Raw genomic sequence first — 20,144 nt, 5'->3', positions numbered from 1 at the left:
TGAGCTCAGAATGTGCTCAGAGAAAGGCACCTTGTTCTTTAATTCCAAGCCCTTTGCTGTGGGTGGTATATGTTCCATAAAAAAGCTCCCCCAATTAAGACCCCCTTGCTCAGCCACAGCTTTTGGGAAGAGTATGGCAGCGCTCAGAAACGGACTCGGGAAACCTCCCCGTCGGCTCGCGCTCTGACCTGGCGCGGCTTCCTAACGTCAATGCGAGCTCCCAACGGACCAATAAGCAGCAGCATTGCAGGTCGCTATTTCAAGTCCGGCGTGCCGGCCGCTGTGGGAAACAAGACGCTGGGCTAGACAGGCCTGGCCTGTCGAGGAAGATCCAGGAAGGAGCTTCTCACGTCTTTAAGCGAATGAGAACCAGACCGAAAGCCAGGCTGCTAAACTCGCGCCATCCTCGAAGTAGAGCTGCGCCGCAGCGCCCCCTCTGGCAGAGGGCAGCAGCAGCAGCAGCAGCCCCAGCGCCCGTCGATCGACGACTTGTGGGGAATCTCGGCCCAACCGACCTGACTGCCGAAGAAGCCTCTGTTGTGGCAGGCCGAAGAAGCCGAGCGCCGATCTGTTCGGCAGCGGTTTTTCTGCGTTGCCCTACCGGGTGACAGAAGCTAAGTCGTACCTAGCGCGCATGCGCCGCCTCGCGAGGAGAGCCCACCCCACCCCTCTTTCGTTCTCCCTCAGCCGCTGCTCCGCCCTCGCCGCTCTTGAGCTCAGGCCGACGCTTCCTTGTCCCGCCTCGCCTCGCGGGCACCGGGGGGTGGAAGGAGCCGTCCCGCGGGCGCCGGCGAGGGTTAGGTCGGGTCGGCTGGGGACGCCGGTGCGCTAGCGCGGCAGGCCTCGTTGAAGGAGCGGAGGCGTCTCCCGCCGAGGGGTCACAATGTCTGGCGTGGGAGTGGGCTCCTGCGGGGGGTCGGGCTCAGGGGCCTGTGGCGGCGGCGGGGCGGTGGCGGCGGCCTCCTCGTCGTCGTCGTCTCCCGGTGGAGGCGGCGGCCTGTCGATGTTCCGCTGGCTGGAGGTCCTGGAGAAGGAGTTCGACAAGGCATTCGTGGACGTGGACTTGCTGCTGGGCGAGATCGACCCCGACCAGGCGGACATCACCTACGAGGGGAGGCAGAAGATGACCAGTCTCAGCTCCTGCTTCGCGCAGCTCTGCCACAAAGCGCAGACCGTCTACCAGATCAACCACAAGCTCGAGGTGAATTTGTGCAGCGGGAGAGAATAGCTGCCCTCCCGCCCGCTGTCGGCTCCCTTGCGGGGAACGGGACGGAGGAGACGCTCGGGTTTTCCCTCTTTTTCCCTTCAGAGGCACTAGGAGGAAGCAAATCATGGCCACACCCTCAGTTTCCTATCTCTGAAATGGGAATAAATGGCGAATCTCTCTCTCTCTCCCCCCCCCCACTTCCAAGGCAAAGCAGTGTCACCTGCCCCATACTGTGAGGACACAGGGCGCCTCCATCAACTCCTAAGCATAGTGCATAGCGTCTTAGCCTTGCAGTAGAGACTTGGAAACCTTGCCATCAAGGAGGGAGCAAGGATGTTTGTCTGTGGCTCTTCCTTGTAGACAAAAGTTATTACGGTTTTGGTGGCTGGCTAAAAATTAAGCTCAGTGTAGTAGGAGGTAATGTTAGGGGGTGTGGCAGAAACAATGTGCTGAAAACCCAGCTTCTGATAAATCTGGGCACAGTATAGACTTTAAGAAATCAAATATCTAATCAAAAATGGTGCTTTATGTAGTTTTCCAGATTTGGAGTCTCTTTGGATTCTGAACTTTTAAATGTGTCTGTTACATGGTAATGTGAGATTCAAACATGACCCATGACCTCACTGGCTCAGTGATAGAGCATGCTTTGAATGCAAAAGGTCTTCATTTTTTCCAGACTTGTGACACACTTTAATTCCAATCCGGAATTGGAAATTACCTATGTCTGTCTTCTCTCAAACACATTGTCTCTTTTTCAAATGCACCAGCTCTCAAATTTTATACTTTGCCATATTATATTTTTTGGGCATGAAATATGGACAGAGCAGGACAAGGAAATACTTTAGTCACAAGTCTGTGTGGAACACAATACAAAAAATCAAGGTGTAGGGCAGGGAACCTGTGGCCCACCAGACACTGTTAGATTCAAAATCTCATAAGCCCAGGCCAACATAGTGTAAGCAGTGGTATCTGGAGAAAATTACGTAGTGCAAATGTATCATAACACAACAAAATAAGTATTTTGTTATCAACTTGTTTCCACCTATTTTCAGGAGCTGTTGTTACAATTTATTTATTGATTTACATTGATAATTAAGCCTGTATTCTTACTGTAATTGCAGTATACTGTGGAAGAAATATTATATTTTATTAGATGGAACAAATAACTGTATCTCTCACAACTTTATAGTATTGGGATGCTAAATCCAAATTATAAGTACTATTATGGACAAGACAGTGGCTACAAACAACATGCAAAAAATTAAGTACATACGATTGTAAGTAGTAGCAGGCATTGGTATGAGCATATTAGAATAAAATGTATCAGTCTGATTATTATCCTTCAGTAACAGTTGTAGAGCAATGCTGTATAGGTTAAGTCAGAATAACACACAATTCCAGGATTTTAATATGGTGCAGAAAAATTTCATCCAGAATAGGACCATGCCCATAAGAAACACTGGTAGTCTTTTTTAGTTCTTCAGGTAGAAAATCTTCATATTTCACCAGAATAAGTCTTCTAGATCTCTCTAGAGGAGAGACAAAATAAGTTAGGGCTGCAGAGATTTTGATGATCATTAACTAAGATTAAGCCGTTTGAGCTGGGCCACAGTACAGTGGACTCCTTCCCATTTCTTGCTCTAATTTTCCACTCACTAATTCTTATAACAATTTAAGGTGTTATAAGCAGGTATAGGATTCATAATTATTTACAGTGCACATATACCGTGTTTCTCCTAAAATAAGACATGGCCATAAAATAAGCCATGGCAGGATTTCTATGCATGGTAATGAAGTTCATGTCTTAATAAAAAGGATGAAGAACAGGGAGCCCATGGGACTGGATGTGGTCAGCTCCTCCTGATCAAGCCTGCAGCATTCCTTTCTTCCTATAGCAGGCATGTCCAACTCCCAAGAGGCTGTGATCTATTCTCAGTATAAAAAACCCATTGTCATTGGAGGGGGGAGGAAAGTGTGTGGGGTGGGTGGATTGCCCAGAGTTGTTGAGCTTTTTGGAGGGAGGATTGCACAGTGGTTTTTCCCCTGTAACTTTTTGTACATAATAAGGATCCCGCGATCTACCAGGATCAGCTAGGGATCTACTGGTAGATCATGATCCACTGGTTGGACATCCCTGCCCTACAGCAATCACTTGTGGAAGGTAATTTTTTTGCCAAATGCTTGTATCTGCTGCGGCTTTCTATAACATGTCTCATATTATTCCAGAAGGTCCCCCATACCACGAGCAGCTTGTAGGGGGCTCCAAGGGTCTGCAGTAAGTAGGGAGAATAAAAGAAAATCAGGTATCCTGCATTGCAAAAGTGCTTTCTGCTACTGCAGAGCCATCACTGAGTAAACCCCAATGAAGCTAAGTTATTACAAATGAATTTATACCTTTCTTTTGAAGAAGACTCACAAAGCCTTTGTTAATAAAAGTTATTTCCTATGGTATTGAAATACTACTAATATTTTACAGATTAGTACATTGTTTTTCAAATTGTATGTCTAATCTTCATATTATTATTTGCAAAGCCCTGAACAAGCTAGTTCCAGGATATCTTAAGGACCACCTGCACCTTTATTTCCCAGCTTGGTTGCCTAGTACTGTTACTTATTTCCCATGTCTCCGAAGCCTTACTGGTCTCAACTATAGGTCAGTCATTTAGTGTTGCCATTCCCATTCTGTGGAACACTCTCTCAGCAGAGATTTGGTAGGTAGCCCCACTATTAACTTCCTGACTCCACCCTATTCAGTTGTTTAATTTTCTTCTAGTCATTTTTGTGAGGTCGTGTGAGATATATCTGCAGAGGAAAAAGATAGGTTTGTTCGTGTTTACCATTCCCCCTCCTATAAGTATGCCATGAGTAGTATAGGGGAAGCACTCAAAATCTAAGTTACATATTTTTCATAAACAACAGGTTTTAAAAAGAAATTCAGAAAACGGAGAGTGCATAGAATAGGCAGCAGTTACAGTAGGTCACTCAGCTGTCATTTTCTGTTATAGAGCTATATGGAAATGGTTGTTATAAAACCTTGTGTTTTGAAGTGATATCCTTACAACAGAGTGCTACCTTGAGGAAATATTTTTTCCATGCTGCTGCAAATGAACATCAACTGTACATTTGCTCCATTGCAATGGTGCTTTTAGATCTGTGTCTATAGACTTCTAAAGAACACCAGGGTAGTTCTTCAATGAAATAAGTAATAGAGAGAAACAGCTGGAAGATAGCATGCCTCCCATTACCAGCCTTTTCCTGCAGTGCACAATTGAGTGTATCTCTGTGTTTGGTCACAGCTGGGCACATTAATGGAGAGTGACCCTAACACAAGCCTTGAAAGTCTTTTTAATGCAGAGCTGTTTTTCCTCAGCTTATAATAATGAGAGTCAACCTGGTAGTCACAGTTAACCATTTTTAACTTCTGCCCAGAACTAAATCTTGTGGTGAATCCATTAGTATGATAATGTGAAAAAGTGTCTTTGTCCTGAACCTACTGCCAGTCAGCTTTATTGAATGACCCTCAGTTGTTGTATATGGACAGAGTGAACATTTTCTCAATTTTTGTTTTATTCATAATACAGTGGTACCCCGGGTTACACACACCCCGTGTTGCAGACATTCGAGTTGCGAACGCCCGCAACCCAGAAGTGTTTCCAGAGTGCGTGCAACCCCCAGATGCGCAGAAGCGTTCTGCGCACTTCGTGCATGTGCAGAAGCGCTCAAATCGCGCTTCTTCTGGTTTTTTGTGTGCGTTCGTTATACGCACGCCTGCGTTACGTACCGTGACCTGGAACGGATCGCGTACGTAACCCGGGGTACCACTGTATTATAAGCCTCAGTAATGTATTTCCTTTGAAGTTGTATTCTGAATTAAAAAGAGTCAAACAAATGCTTTAACTAATATGTACATAGAGTTAAAATAGGTTTCCCTTAGACACATCACTTTAAACTTTCAGGGTAAAAATAAAATAAAGTATTCTTCAGCTGGTGCTTACCTTACTGAAAAATGTTGTTTGTAGACTAGATAAGCTGCTTCCAGTTATTCTCTTCAGACGATCTTGATAATAGCTGATCTCTAAAAATAAATTGGTTGAGACTGATGAATTTGATATTTTGTAAAAGGTACTCTCCTTCCTTCTCTGAAGTGATCTGCATTACAGTCTGTTCTAGTGTGGCTTAGGATGTACTGATATGCTAAGCTGAGTCCCTTTTGTATTGGTATGGTTTTTAAAGTTCTGGTTTGATTTTTGATTTTTTTTACAGAATGGTATGGTATTGTAAGTTTATTTCTGTTAACATATTTATTTTGCAAAATTTATCACAGAGGTCCTCACAACAACCCTGGAGCTCTGCCCACTCCCAAGATCTTCTCTTCAGATGCCCTTCTATGCCTGCCCCCTGGTCTTCTAAGGCAGTGATACGAGATAGAATCTCCTTTCTGCTGGGATCCAAACTCTTGGGGGGATGGTCGTCCATTAACACTGTTGTTATGGAGAGACCATTTCCTCATTAGATTGGTTTGATGGTGGGGATCCCTCATTGAGTATGACTGAGCACAGTGCCATGTCTAAAGGACTTATTTTGCTTCATCCATTGCAGTATCATCCAGCAGAGTGGTTCTAAGTAGTAAATAGTCTGTTGTAGTCAGACTTAGAAGGAAGTGGATTGGATCCCTGCTATGATAAATTTGTTAAACACTTGGAAGAAAAAGTTGCTTGTATCCTATTGTCCCAGCTACAGTGTCAAGTTGCAATATCTGTGGAGCTGTCCAGTGTACTGTCTATTCAGGTATCTTGGAATCAGTTTTGGTTGGTGTTTTCTGAGGAAGTGGATGAGATGATTGAATCAATGAATCCAACCAACTACAGGTGCTCTCAAACCTTGCCTGTCATGGTACATATCAATGCTTGTGGGATAGATGTTTGGGGCATGGTACTATCATGGTTCTACTCCTACTTATAGGATAGGTTCCATAAGGCAGTATTGACGAACTTCTGCTCTACTCCATGACAAGCTGTGGGAGACCACTGGTTCTATTCTGCCCCCTGTGCTATTTAACAACTTTATGAAGCCATTAAGAGAGGTCACTGGAGTTTTTGGAGCTGGTGTGCTGATTATGGTGTGCTGTATGCTGATGATACCCAGCGTGTTTCTCCATGACATCTGAGTCAGGTGAGGTTGTGCAAGTCCTGGATGTCTATAACCACATGCCTGCCATTATGGACTGGATGAGGGCCAGTAAACTGGAACGGCATCCTGACAAGATGGAGGCTCAGTAGATTGGTGGGTTTTGATTCCAGTAATTTGGTGATCAACCTGGTCTAGATGGGACTGCAATCCTCCGGAAGGAACAAGAATGTAGTGTGGGAATACTCTAGATTCAATCTTGCCACTCAAAGCTCAAGAGCTTTGGTGGCTTGGAGCAGTTTCGGCAAATTTTGGCTGACTTGCCAGTTGACTGTTGCTAGACAGAAGCAGTCTGGTCATAAGAGTGTCTGCTTTTGTAACTTTGCAGTTAGATTATTGCAGTGTGCTCTACATGGGGCTGCTCTTGAAGATGTCATAAAAGGGACAGAAGCCAGCAGCAAGATTGCTGTTGGGAGTCTCTCATAGAATCCATCTACGGCTGGTCATAAAGAAATTACATTGACTGCCAAATGCTTCCAGTCTGCTTTCAATGTGTTAATGATGACACTTAGAGCGCTAAATGGCTCGCGACCTCAGTACTTGCAAGGGTGCCTCTCTCCATATATTCCTCCCTGAGAATTAATATTTGCTGGGGTTGGATGGGGTAGGTACTCTCTTGTGCGTCCCTCCCCTGGAAGCTGAACATTATGTGGAGATGCAGGAGAGATCCTTTTCTGTTGTGGTGCTCCAGTTATGTAATTCCCCCCTTCCTGACACTGATATTGACTATAAATTGGCACAAATTAATATCTTACTTTTTTCTTTGACATTTGGGCCATTTTGAGAGTAGTTCAGTATTTGACCTGCTTGTGCTGTTTGTTGGTGTCAAGCATTTTAGACTTTGTGTTGAATATAACTAGTGCTTTATGGTTTTTGGATTTCAAGGATTGTTTTATTGATTGTTTTACAGGTGTATCCCAACCTGAGATCAACTGCTAATAGAGCAAGTTAAAAATATTTTGACAAATAGTGACACTGGTGTTCTAAATATACTGTATTAATAGCTTGAAGGCAATTAGAGAACATCAATGCTGTCTTTTATTTCTTACTCTATTTTTGATGCATTGATGCTTCCAAATGTACCGTACCTTCCTCCTCTTGTTTGAATCAGATCAGTAACACATCCATAGATATGGTAAAAAGTGATGGCTCAAACCCTACTTGTATGTAAGCTTATGTTCTAATTAAAAGTTTGTTGAAGTCTAAGAATTGAAGTTGACTTAAAAATTGTACTTTAGAACATCCTTCAGCAATTTATCAATATTAATGAGAAGTAAAGCTTACAATACACCCAATACACTTTCCCTCACTGGAATCAGTTACTGGCGAAGTATAATCTCCCAATTTTCATATGGAGCCTAGCACTTCTAAAAGCATTATTTACTGTCTCCTGAAGTTCATGTGGTTGCCTTGGAAACCCTTAAGTTGAATGGTAGGACAAAAAAATATTTTTAAATAATACAGTTTTAACCATCTTAGTGATTCCTTTAGTGAAATGTGCACATAAATCTTGTTAAAGCTGTCCAATCTCCCCCCCCCCCCTTGCTAAACAGTTGTAAGCAACAAGTTAGTTTTTAACATTTGACTTCCTGTTGGCAAATTGTACATCTAGACTGTATGTTTGCGCAATATGGCAATTATATCAGCAAGACTTGCTCAGTCATTATTGTTTGCAATTGGCGGAGTGTCTTTTCTAAGCTCTTAACAGCTATGAAAGAGTAATCGACATAAAAGAAAATAGTGATCATGAATTATAACACACCACTGTTTAGACTACTATAGCCTCTTGTTTCTTGCAGTGATAAATTGTAAATGTGTTATGCTACAGTTTAACAATGCCTAGTGTACTTGGGGGTTAGTCTTCTTCCACCCACTCACACCCTTCAGCAATAACCATGAAAACAATAAACAGTTAAGGTAAAGGCTAGTACATACCTCCAGGCTTTCCTAAAGCACAGTAAGGTGTAGGGTAATCCACTACTATTTTGTAGACCAGGCTTCCTCAAACTTGGCCCTCCAGATGTTTTTGACCTACAACTCCCATGATCCCTAGCTAGCAGGATCAGTGGTCAGGGATGATGGGAATTGTAGTCTCAAAACATCTGGAGGGCTGAGTTTGAGGAAGCCTGTTGTAGACTGACATACCAGTAAGAATAAACAAGCAGGAAACAATTGACTATTAGCTGCGTTAAAAGATCTTAGGATATTAACTGAATCATATATTTGTATGCTGTTAATGCCCTGTTGAATGTTAAGGCTTACTAGATAAACCAAAAGGCCTCTGATATTAGACAATTTACATAGCAGAAAACAAAAGCAAATTCCCAGCTAGAGGTCTTTCATTGGTGAAACACATTAATCAGCTAGAGGTTATGCTAAATCTTTAACTGTCATTAACCTTAGAATTTTACCGTTCTAACTGATTTGCCAAACTTGCTTGGAACTTGAGCATGAACATTCTCTTTCTCTTTCAGTATGTAATATATTTCTGATTGGTTGTGCCAAACATTCCATATATGTTATGACTCGGTAGGTCTGTTCCTTAATATAATTGTGTATAAATTTTCCCTTGGCAAACATACATGACCACTATTCCTGTATGACAGGGCTTTAGCATGTTATTAAAGGGTGGTATCTTCTCACTTTTTCAGTTTATTCCATAATATTCTGTTCCTGTTATTGATCAATCAGTCTGATTCAATCTGTGTTTAGGATGCAAACTTGCACAGATTGAAAAAACTTCTTCTTAAGTGGTTTTGTGAATATGTAGAGAAACCTGTGTTGTTTGTTTGGTTTAAAGGCTGGTGATTTACACTAATATGAAGGACAGGAAACACCCAGAGTCAAAGTATCTTTTTCTATAGACTTTTTAATCATGTGGATTATTGAATAACTTATGTTCCAGGCACAGCTAGTGGACATGAAATCAGAACTGACAGAAACACGGGCTGAAAAAGCAGTATTAGAAAAAGAGGTGCACGATCAACTATTACAACTCCATGCCATCCAGCTTCAACTCCATGCAAAAACTGGTCAGAGTGTTGACTCGGGGACAATAAAAGCAAAGTTGGTGAGTACTAGTAACAGGAAGGACCTATTTTTACAGCAGAGTTGTTACTCCAAACTATTGTATTTACTTGAATCTAATGTGCCATCAAATCTAATGTACACCTCAGTTTTCAGAACATTTAAACCAAAAAAAGTATTTGCTGGTGAGTGTAAATGTGCCATCGAATTGAATTTTCTTAACGTAATTTGGCCAAAAAAGTTGAGCATTAGATTCGAATAAATACAGTATTTTATTTGTATGCATGTGTGCTCATAGAATTCATCTTCTGCCTTTCTGTATTATCTAGGAAGCAGTTTATCTAGTTATCTGAGTGTCACTTGCGATGGTTAGGCTTGCTACCTAAAAGACTGTTAAATCTATTAGCTAGAGATGTAAAATGAAGTGGAGTCCCCCCTGCCCCCAATCAGCCCAATTTGGCCTGCCAAGACTATCCAGTTGACCTGCCAAGCCATCTTCCCTACACTGGGCATCACATATGAAATCACATGTGGAACACGTAAGGGTGGTGCTTGACCAAAAGGGGCTTTGCAGGGACTGTACGCCTTGTGACCATTTATACAAGTTTCTGACAAGCTGCTGGTTGTTGGATCCTTTCGAAGCACTGCACAAGGTGCCTGAGAAGTGCTGAGAACAGGGATTACAAGCGCTTCGTGCATCACTTCCCAAAGGCCCCAAAATCAGGTATTTGGGAAGTGCTGTGCAAATCTTTTTCCAAGACCTGTTCTGAGTGCTTCCCTAGCACACGGCAACCAGCTGATAGCCAGACATTGGGGAAGTGCTGAGCTTTGACAGGTATCAATCAACTGATGTCATTATGATGTCAGGTGATGACTAATGAGTAGCTCTCACCACCCAATTGGGGTGGAGGAGATAGAAAACTGGCCCACTGGGCCAAAAAGATTCCCCACCTCGATGTAGAGGATTCCACTGTCATAGATTCCTATTTTTGTGGATTGAATTCAGTATTATGGAATTGAGGCATGCAAGTAGCACACATTTGGATAAGAGCTTTCTAAGTGCTTGTCCAGTTATAGTAGCATGTCATGTATTTAATGAACTATCTAGTCAGCCAAATTCCAGTGTGCTAGGGGCTGCATGATATTTTATTCATGGCTAGAGTCAACAAATTTTGGGCTACTGTATCTTAGCCTTTTATTCACATACACTTAGAATTAAGAACTGTGAAATACGTTTTTTGAGCCCAAAGTCCCCACCCCTTTATAGGATCACATGTATGCCTGGCAAATTAAGGGGAGATTCAGAAGCACCATAAGGACATTAGGGCCCTGCTGAATCAGACCAAAAGCCTATCTAGTCCAGCATCCTGTTCCCACACAGTGGTTGGCTAAAGAAAACAAAAGTTCGCGTGGGCTAGTACAGGTCTTATCAATGAACCTGAGTAGCAATCTGAATTCCAGACATACTGTCAGGGAACTTTCCCCGGCTCAGCGCAGGGTGGTGGAAAGGCTCTTGGCATGCTACAGAGAGCCTCAGCGCCACCTGACCAGTAGCACCTCCTCTTCCAGCGGAGGGAGCAGCGAGGTCTCCAGTGGGGAGGGGCAGGCAGCTCAGGAGCTGGAGAGCTGAGGCTCTGGGGATGTTGGAGAGACCCTGCACTCCTCTCGCTCAGCGGGCGAGGAGGGAGACATGCTATTTCCGTCACCCCAAGTACGCAGAGGGGTGAAACAAAAAGAGGGGAGGCGGAGATTTCGTATACGAAAACTCTTATGTTGGGGTCAGAACTGGAAGGGGCCACTCCCGGATTCTGCAGACGGTTGATACAGACACGAACTTTTAAGCTCTGCACTGTACATAGTATGCACAATAAAACTACTAAAGGAATGGCTGGAGTTTTGCCTGGTTACTCATGAGCAACCATCCAAGGACATTACACGTACATTCAAAGTAATTGATTATTTGATTTTAAATCAGATAATCAATCAAAAGTATAAATCTTCATTTTGCCAAGAAACAAATAACTTTTTGAGGGTATTGCAGGAAAGGCTTAGTTTATGTAAAAGGTGTGATGACGTACAAAATCTGCTGCTCATTGTTAGCTGGAAAGGCATACAGTACTTGTTTTTCAGTTCCTGCTAGTTCTTGTTCAAACCATATCAGATGATGACTGTGCCCATGAAAAAGAAGGAAGTGGAACTGAAAAAAGATCATCTCCAGACCAGTCTTCCTTTAAAATTTGCCCCACCAGTATTCACATCTCTTTTAAAAAAAGAATGCTTGTCGTAGTGCAGGTTTCAATTATGCGTGTTTTAAAACTGTTGTTTTATAGGGAGGAAATTTGCTAGTAAAATCACAGTTTCCATTTATTTGGAGACATTTCCCCATTTCACAGTGTGAGAGAAATTCCATGAGCAAGTATTTATAGTTGCTGTCTTTTTTGTAACCATGGATCATACAACTTGATTACTGCTTAGATTAAGAATCTTGTCAATGTATGGCCTTCTATAAGATTGATTTTTTTTGGGGGGGGGGCAGTATTTCTAATCACTAAACTTTTTCTCTCTCATCCTAAGTCTGCCCCTTCTGTGGAGGATATGGTAAGTTCACTGGCTGTCTTCATTTGTGTTTAATTCGAAGCAGTGCAGTAGTTTTCTGCAGAGCTGCGCATATTAGCCTGGAGAGTTAGTGCCAGTGAATCTCTGCTAGATTCTTTTCTCTCCACAGTTTCTTAGCCAAGTCCCTGTTTATGTTCAATACTCCTTTTAGATTTGATGCTCTTTTCCACTCAACATGCATGTCTGTATTGTTGCTGTTGATTGCTATGACTAATGTGGGGATTTTGAAGTAAAGCTTGGAATTGAGTGTAAATGTAGCAGGTTATTAAAGATTGACATTGATCTCAATCCAGAGATCCAGGCTACTAACTCTGTGATGCACTCAGGCTTTAGACAAAATCAGCTGTGATATGGCATGGCAGTCAGCTGTTCAAGAACCAAAAAGTCATGCAAAGTGCAATGAAACCTAAAATGTTTGTCTGTTTTTTTGTCCAGAATCCAGACTGTTTTAAGAATACCTATATGTCCTGTAAAACAGCATGTTTTTTTTAAAAAAATTGATACATGATGGTATATTTATGTAGTGTTCTTTTCCTACCTACCCTTCAGTGGTGGCATTCCAAAAGCCAATGTCACGGCACTATATTTTTGCCCAGGCTGCCATGATATATGTGCAGAAATTAAAAATGAACTTAACTTGCAATTTTTAAACTTATAGATACTTAGAAACCTTTATAAATCCTATTGGAATATAGACAAGAAATGGTGAGATTCAGTGTGGTTTTTTCCTAGCGTATTTCAATTTTAATCAGGAAAATTTCATTTCTCCATGCCTGTACCTTTCTGTAGTGTAAACAGTGGGTAATATCCACTCTGTCCATTAGGAATGAGGAGGACAGAGAGGGAATACATTCTCTCTTTACTTTCTCTACTACACTATTCATATTTATTAAAGTTTTCTCGTGCTTTGTCCCGTTCCCTACCTTTTTTCCTAAATAAAAAGCCCCAGTTCCTTAAGTCTTATCTCTGTGTTCTTCCCTGGCAATTAAATATGCCTTGGAACAGCAAGACTGGGTATTATTTTTGTGTGTTTAAAAAAACTATTTTTAAAGAAGCTTATTTTATTTTCATCAGTTCATTTAACATGCTTGCCATATGTCTTAAATATACATAATTTTAGCCAACTAGTTGCCTTTCTTCATATTTGCAATTCTTTTAATAAGCAGTGCCATGCTATATTATCCTAAATTAGCTGCTGTGTCATCAAAAGTTTCACATTATGATAGCTCAATTGTAGATAGTTCTTCTAGAACAAATGTAGCTTTCCAGACATGTCCCTCAAATTGCCTTGTGATGCAGTTAGATATGTAAAACATTAAGATTTGTAAAATGCTTTGTGACATGCACATTTTTCTACTCACTTGCAAAACCTTTGTAAATGTGTACACGCAGATTGTATCTAAACGTTGTGTGTCATGGTTTTTTTCTGTGAAATTAAAGGTTAAACTAAAGATGCTTGCAGTTTTTATATCCACATACTAGGACTGTTTAGTTTGTGGCTAAAATAATCAGGGTCTTTACTTTGCCAGGAGAGAGAACTTGAAGCCAACAAGAAAGAAAAGGTGAAAGAAGCTCAACTCGAAGCTGAAGTGAAGCTACTTCGGAAGGAAAATGAGGCACTTCGTCGACACATAGCTGTGCTCCAGGCTGAAGTATATGGGGCAAGACTCGCAGCCAAATATTTAGATAAAGAACTAGCTGGAAGGTGTGTAAAAATTCAGTAGCTTGCGATGTACATTTGGGACAGAATTGTTGATTAGGAGTTGATATGCCTGATCTCAGGGTATTTGTGTGGACCATATGGGGGATGTGGAAGAATAGAATATAAGAGCTTATCAGGATAGTGCTGAACTGCTATAAAAACTATCTGTAGTGGGAGAAGATAAGGACCTGGATTCACAAGGTTGGATTTGGGATGCTTTCAAACATGGGCGATTTAACATTCTGCAATCATTCTAGTTCTGCTTCAAGCTGGAAGTGGAATATCAATTATGCTTCCCAGATTCTAACTTTATGTAGTAAAGTGGACAATTCCCCTTTCCTGAGCTTGAAACATTGGAAGGGGGTTATTTTCATTGGGACCTATGTGTGTGATTTAAATACTCCCTCCTCACTGCACTCCTGATCATGAATACAGGGGGAAGGGGGAAGAAACAGATACAGAGACAGTGCTATTTGGACCCAGATTTTAAGTGATTGACTTCATTCCTGGAGAAGAAAAATGGATCATATAGAAGGAAGAGCAGTTTAACTGGCCAGAGTGGCAGTTAGGCCATCTATACCTGAGGAAATTGCACAGCTCAACCACAGAGGGATTTTTTTATCTCTGGAAAAAGTCTGCAGCTGAACAGGTAAAATGTGAGGGGGATGTTTTACTCAAGACATTATGCAAATACTCCTTAAAAAGTGAGTGAACAAAGCATGTCTATTCCACAGTAAATGCCAAATGTGGAAGCAGCCTTAAGCTTGGCTATGGAAGAGTATGGTATGGCACCCTCCCCACTTTCTTTCCCTATTATTGCAGAGACTGTAAGCCATTTGATTACCTCTTTATTGGAGTTGAGAACATGGCACTGAGAGAGCAAATCAAAGAGTAGTTTGAACCTCTCACTTCATACATATGTTCTTTTCTCATTATGTAGGGTTCAGCAAATTCAGTTACTAGGCAGAGATATGAAAGGACCTGCTCATGATAAACTCTGGAACCAGCTGGAAGCTGAAATCCATCTGCACCGGCATAAAACTGTGATCAGGGCATGTCGCGGTCGTAATGATCTAAAGCGACCCATGCAAGTACCCCCAGGACATGTAAGCTGCTTGTTTTCAACATTTGTCAACATAATGTTTGTACCTTTAAATGTATGTCGACATTGGATATATTAATATATCTGTTGCCATTCAAAACTGAAATTCTTATTATGGCTCAGATCAGTGGGGCAGAAAAAAAGGAATTTCATTTTTTTGTAGATTAAATTACAATACTATTTTATCACAGTGCGTATAAAGACTGCATTTTTCCTTTTTTTACTAACTCACCTCAATAGTCAAGGGGAAGAAATTATACATACGGTACAGTCATACCTTGGTTGTCGAACGCCCTGGAACGCAAGATGTTTTGGCTCCCGAACTCCACAAACTCGGAAGTGATTGTTCCAGTTTGCAAACGTTCTTTTGGAACCCGAATGTCCATTGGGGCTTCAGAAGCTGCAATTTGGTTTTTGAATATTTTGGAAATCGAACAGATTTCTGGAATAGATCCCGTTTGACTTCCAAGGTACAACTGTATATGAAACTTAAGGAATAATTATGATATTCTGTATTAGGATTTGGAATAAGTGAATCCTAGTTAGTGACATAGGCTGCAGTCATTATTTTACTTACCTGGGAGTAATCCTTCTTGAAGTCAATAGGACTTACCTCTGAGTAAACACAGTTAAGATTGTGCTGTAAATAAAAAAAGGTATCCAATATTGAAAGCGTTCACAGCATTTACATCCACATCACCCTTAATTTATAGATGTGAGAATCTTATTAGGCATTCTGCTTTAAGATTCTGGAGCTCAGGATAGTCCATTTGATCTTTGCAATAACACTGTAAGTAGGCTGGGCTGAGATTAGTGTCTGGAATATAATAAGCATGTGAGCTTCATGACTGAGTGGTGATTTGAACTTTGGTCCTTCCTGTCCCAGCCTATCCTCTGCACTGCATACTGAGTCTCCCAAGCTCTTGAACATACAACCTGTTGCTCAGAGGTGGTGAAACACATGGGGTTTATAGTGCTGGCACAAAGAAATGCATTGCTTTTTTGTTTGGTTTATTTACAACCTTTCAGGCCCTAAATTGCACCCCCAAAACAACCTAAAAAACTTTTCGTTTAAAAACACTTGTGTGCTGGAGGTTATAAAGCCTGTTGCTCTGGTACTGTGGAAAGGGGAAGGAGGGTGGTGGGACTTCTTCCAGCCTCTTACACCCCATCAAAATGGAAGTCTGTATCCTTCAGCTTCTGGAACATCACTGTGACTTCTTGAACTGTAACAAGGGTATTCTCTAATTGCATTTTAGTGCCCAAAATTTGTTTATGTCTGCTTATCTTGAAGCCAGTGTAGGAAAAACCTTTGCTTGTGCCACATCCACCAGGATCTTGGATAGGACTGTGGTGCATGTGTTCTCCTTTCTAAAGTAATCTTCTTATAGCAGCAATGTCTATAGCATTCTGAATTTAGAGATTATTTTGTCTCTAGTGATAGTAGTGTCCTGTGAATCTCTGGAAAACTTCGAAAAAGCATTTTCATAGATGTTTATTTTTTTAAAAAAACTAGGATCCAGATTCCTTAAAGAAGAGTCAAGGTGTTGGTCCCATAAGGAAAGTTCTGTTGGTGAAAGAAGATCACGAAGGACTGGGCATTTCAATTACCGTAATATTTGAATTTATTTTCATTTTCTAGGATTCATTGTTTACTAATAAGATACTTAACATTTTATTTTATATTTCCTGTGTGTCACACTGGCCCATGTTACCTATATCAAATGCTTGCTTTTGTAACTCTTATAAATGCCACTGAAAGAACTCAATTTTTTCATTATGCTTTTGTGAAATCTTTGCTACAAATGCATTATAAACTGTGCTACACATCAAATATGCAGAGCAGCAAATACTTATAGCCATATTTGTTGGAAGAGCAGCATGAATTCAACACTTTTGAAACCTACAGTGAAGAACATACACAGTGTTAGGCTATAAATCATTTTGGAATTGTGGCAATCTCCTGACTTGTGTTATGTCATTGTGATAGGGTGGAAAGGAGCATGGTGTTCCCATCCTCATCTCTGAAATTCACCCAGGTCAGCCTGCTGATCGATGTGGAGGTCTGCATGTTGGAGATGCCATTTTGGCAGTAAATGGTGTTAATTTGAGAGATGCCAAACATAAAGAAGCTGTAACTATTCTTTCGCAGCAGGTATTTTATTTTTATATCATGAATACTGAACTGTTAATATGAATATATATACTTTTGGTGGGGTTTTGCCAATAATTTGGGGCAGGGCCTCCTGATGTTTCTCCATTTCAGCTCTATGACCAAGGATTGTGTGTGTCTGAACACAAGCACTAAGAAGAAGGGTTTATTAATTACTGGGCAGCATACAGGCGCTCAGTAGTGGAGCTACATGCTTTGCATGCAAAGGGCAGAAGGTCCTAGGTTCAGTCCTTGGCATCTCCAGACAGGGTTTGGAAAGATTCCTTCTCTGAAACCCTGGAGAGCTCCTGCCATTCAGTGTAGACAAGGCTGAGTTAGATGGACCAGTGTTTTGACTTGGTGTAAGGCAGCTTCCTATGTTTCTTAAGATAGGGCCAGGGGCAGATTTAGGGGAGCACGACCGGTTTGGTCGCACTGGGCACTGTAGGGGATGCCACAACTAAGATTTAGAATGGAACATGAGAAGGGGCATAGGGGGCACCAAATTTTGGCATCACACAGGGCACCACTTAAATTTGAGACCTGAGGTCCACCATTGGTAGGGAAAACATTCTGTGTGAGGCTTTCTTCTTCAATTACTGAAAGTGCAAGTTTCACTAGATGAATGTTTTGGAGGCTCTTAAAAGTGTCTGTATTGCAGTTTTCAAAAAAACAAACAAACCCAGTTTCCATACATATAAGTCACATCCAGAATTAAACTAAAGTTGAGCAATAGTCCATGCATTTTGGGCCTTGCTTCAGAGTGTCCAGAAAGTCCTCCCAAATGTTCTTCTTTCAGAAAGATTATCTGGATGAATATACTCTGCAGGCATGTATTGCAGGACTTGATCTGGCTTTTCTTTTATATCAGGAATATTTTTTTTTACTGTTCTGTTGTATAGCTATTCTACATTTTGTATAGTTCTGAGTTTTCATATTTTAAGTGTTATGAATGGACTGCCCATTCTTAGAGCAACATAATCTTCATTTCTCTATTCTAGAGAGGGGAAATTGAGTTTGAAGTTGTGTACGTTGCTCCAGAAGTGGACTCAGATGATGAAAATGTAGAATATGAGGATGAGAGTGGACATCGTTATCGTTTGTATCTTGACGAATTGGAGGAAGGTGGAAACTCTGCTTCCAATAGAAAATCTGGATGTGGAGATGTCAAACAATTGCAAGGTAAATGTTCTGGGGCTTGTTTGTTTTTAATAACTAACTTAGGTACAACAATTCAAACTTGATTTTGTAAATTTAGATTCAATTGTTTGGGTATGCTTAGGATGATCTGTCCTTAGATAGGGATGACAGTTATGCAGTTGTGTCACAAAATGCAAGGTTAAACCATTTATGTTCTTGACAAATATAATGGTTGGGCAGGATGGCAGCTCATCGTTTTCTTTTGCTATTTTTGTCAGAATATTGCCATATTTTCCTATATTCCCATAAAGCAGACCCTTGATTTGAAATTGGAGGTATATTCTTCCTTTCCTCTTTCTTGGTGACTATTTTTGTGATGTGATGTGATTTAAAGATTTCATATTGATGAAATTCATTTGGTCAAAATATTAATGTAGCACAATTTTCAAAATCTGGATTTGCCAAATCCCTACCCATAACTTGGGGGGGGGGCGCCTCTGCATTGTGTACGTACTTCTGTTTTGTGTGGTGTTTCTGTGCTAGTTGGAAGGTCTTCTTAGAGGGGAGGTGGAGAACCATATTAATTCCTAGCCCTCTGCAAGAGCACAAGTAGATGGGGAAAAGAGGTTTTGGCCTGCAGTAGTTCCTATTCTTCTTAACTTGTTTTATACACAGTCCATTTCTAGAAGTCTTGGAATTTCTGCCTTCCTGTGCAGCATTGGTGCATGTTTTCTCCTTATCAGCAAAAATTGGTGGGTGGGTCAGTTTGTAAACTTTAGGATGCTGTACTATAAAATGTTACAAACATTCTTTTCTCTCTTTTGCAGTGTTTGATAAGAAAGCAAGTATTGATGGCCATGAAAATGGAGACCTAGGAAATTCAGTTGAAACAGAGGAGACTATATCTAAACTAGACCAATCTGCTGAAAGCTTAGCCTAAAACCACCACTAACTCATCAGTGGGACTGGTCCCTTCCCCAAGACAGGTTGTGTAGACTGTTCTGCATTCAAAATTCCACATAAAATTATAAAGGACTATTAAAGGGATAAAGAGGAGCTGTGTTGCTGTTGCCTGGAAAAAAGCTGTTCTGTTGGTTACCTCAGGGCTTCATTATGAGCGTATCTAAATGTGTAAAATTTCCCATTTTTCTAAGAAGTTGCATGTCAGATTAATTTCCTTTGAATTATAAGCACCAAAGCATGTTGTTTCCAAAGGCTTTTCTTCAATTTAACTTTGGATCTTGTTTATGATAAAAGGGATAGACTAAAGCAAAAGACCTTTGACACTTGAATCCTCTGACTAATAGCAGAAGCAGAAAATTGGCATTCATTTGCTAGAGAAATAGATTTTAATGACCATATATAAGGGAGACATGATTTCTCAGAGGTAAAATCCATGACTTATCTAGTTGCTTTTAAAATGTGTATTGTAAAAAGTAAACAGCAAAGTCAATTCATTTCAGATTTTCACAATATACAAAAATAAGTTTGGTTTAAAACATACACATACAAAACATTTTAGCTGCTAAATATTTATTGTGATGTTAAATCTCTGAATTAGATTCTAGTGATCTGTTCCTGAGATATTTTTCAGCATTATTTAATGCAGCATATATAAATACGTTCCTTTAAACTCTTGCCAATCAGTGCTGAATGTGAAGTATTCTCCAAAGGTATTAAACAGAATACTGTTAATTTTAAAATGCAAAATAAGTGTAAAATTGGCCTCTTGGAATTATGTCTGCCCTTAAGTGTAGCATGCTCAATTTACAAAATTGTATCATTGGGTGGCTACCATTCTATGTGAACTGAATTAGGATGGAGTTAGATGACCCTTCTTTCCACTGCATAGTATGTTTTACAGTTGCCCACAGTGCCATCTATGTGACCCTGGGCTGTCTAAAGGAGCTCTACAGGCTAACAGTACTGTTACATTTTTGACAATGTGGCTCATCCACAGAATGGGAGCACAGGAGTACATCATGCCTTAGATCCTTTAACAAGCTATTTT

General features: G+C 40.8%; 1 protein-coding gene across 2 annotated transcripts; it reads left to right on the top strand.

Moving 5' to 3' along the window:
* Window positions 1–761: 761 nt before the first annotated feature.
* On the top strand, window positions 762–19,748 carry GOPC (golgi associated PDZ and coiled-coil motif containing). 2 transcript variants are annotated; one of them, XM_033143679.1, is made up of 9 exons: window positions 762–1,201; window positions 9,300–9,464; window positions 11,996–12,019; window positions 13,567–13,742; window positions 14,680–14,845; window positions 16,358–16,453; window positions 16,832–16,996; window positions 17,995–18,175; window positions 18,961–19,748. In XM_033143679.1, exons 1-9 carry the CDS (start codon window positions 884–886, stop codon window positions 19,071–19,073), a joined length of 1,404 nt encoding a protein of 467 aa, XP_032999570.1. In that variant the 5' UTR covers window positions 762–883; the 3' UTR covers window positions 19,074–19,748. The 2 variants fall into 2 exon arrangements, with proteins under 2 accessions (XP_032999570.1, XP_032999571.1); XM_033143680.1 differs by lacking the exon at window positions 11,996–12,019 and having other exon boundaries at window positions 763–1,201.
* The last annotated feature ends 396 nt before the right edge of the window (window positions 19,749–20,144 follow it).

This window comes from Lacerta agilis, chromosome 3 (assembly GCF_009819535.1).
Source record: "Lacerta agilis isolate rLacAgi1 chromosome 3, rLacAgi1.pri, whole genome shotgun sequence".
NCBI lineage: Eukaryota > Metazoa > Chordata > Lepidosauria > Squamata > Lacertidae > Lacerta > Lacerta agilis.
The sequence above is the reverse complement of the archived record's forward strand: the minus strand, read 5'-3'. Positions and strand labels throughout refer to the sequence as shown.

Coding starts and splice junctions, on each gene's coding strand:
- GOPC (XM_033143679.1), top strand. CDS start 884: ATGTCTGGCGTGGGAGTGGGCTCCTGCGGGGGGTCGGGCTCAGGGGCC. Junction 1,202..9,299: donor AGATCAACCACAAGCTCGAG/GTGAATTTGTGC, acceptor CTTATGTTCCAG/GCACAGCTAGTGGACATGAA. Junction 16,454..16,831: donor GACTGGGCATTTCAATTACC/GTAATATTTGAA, acceptor TCATTGTGATAG/GGTGGAAAGGAGCATGGTGT.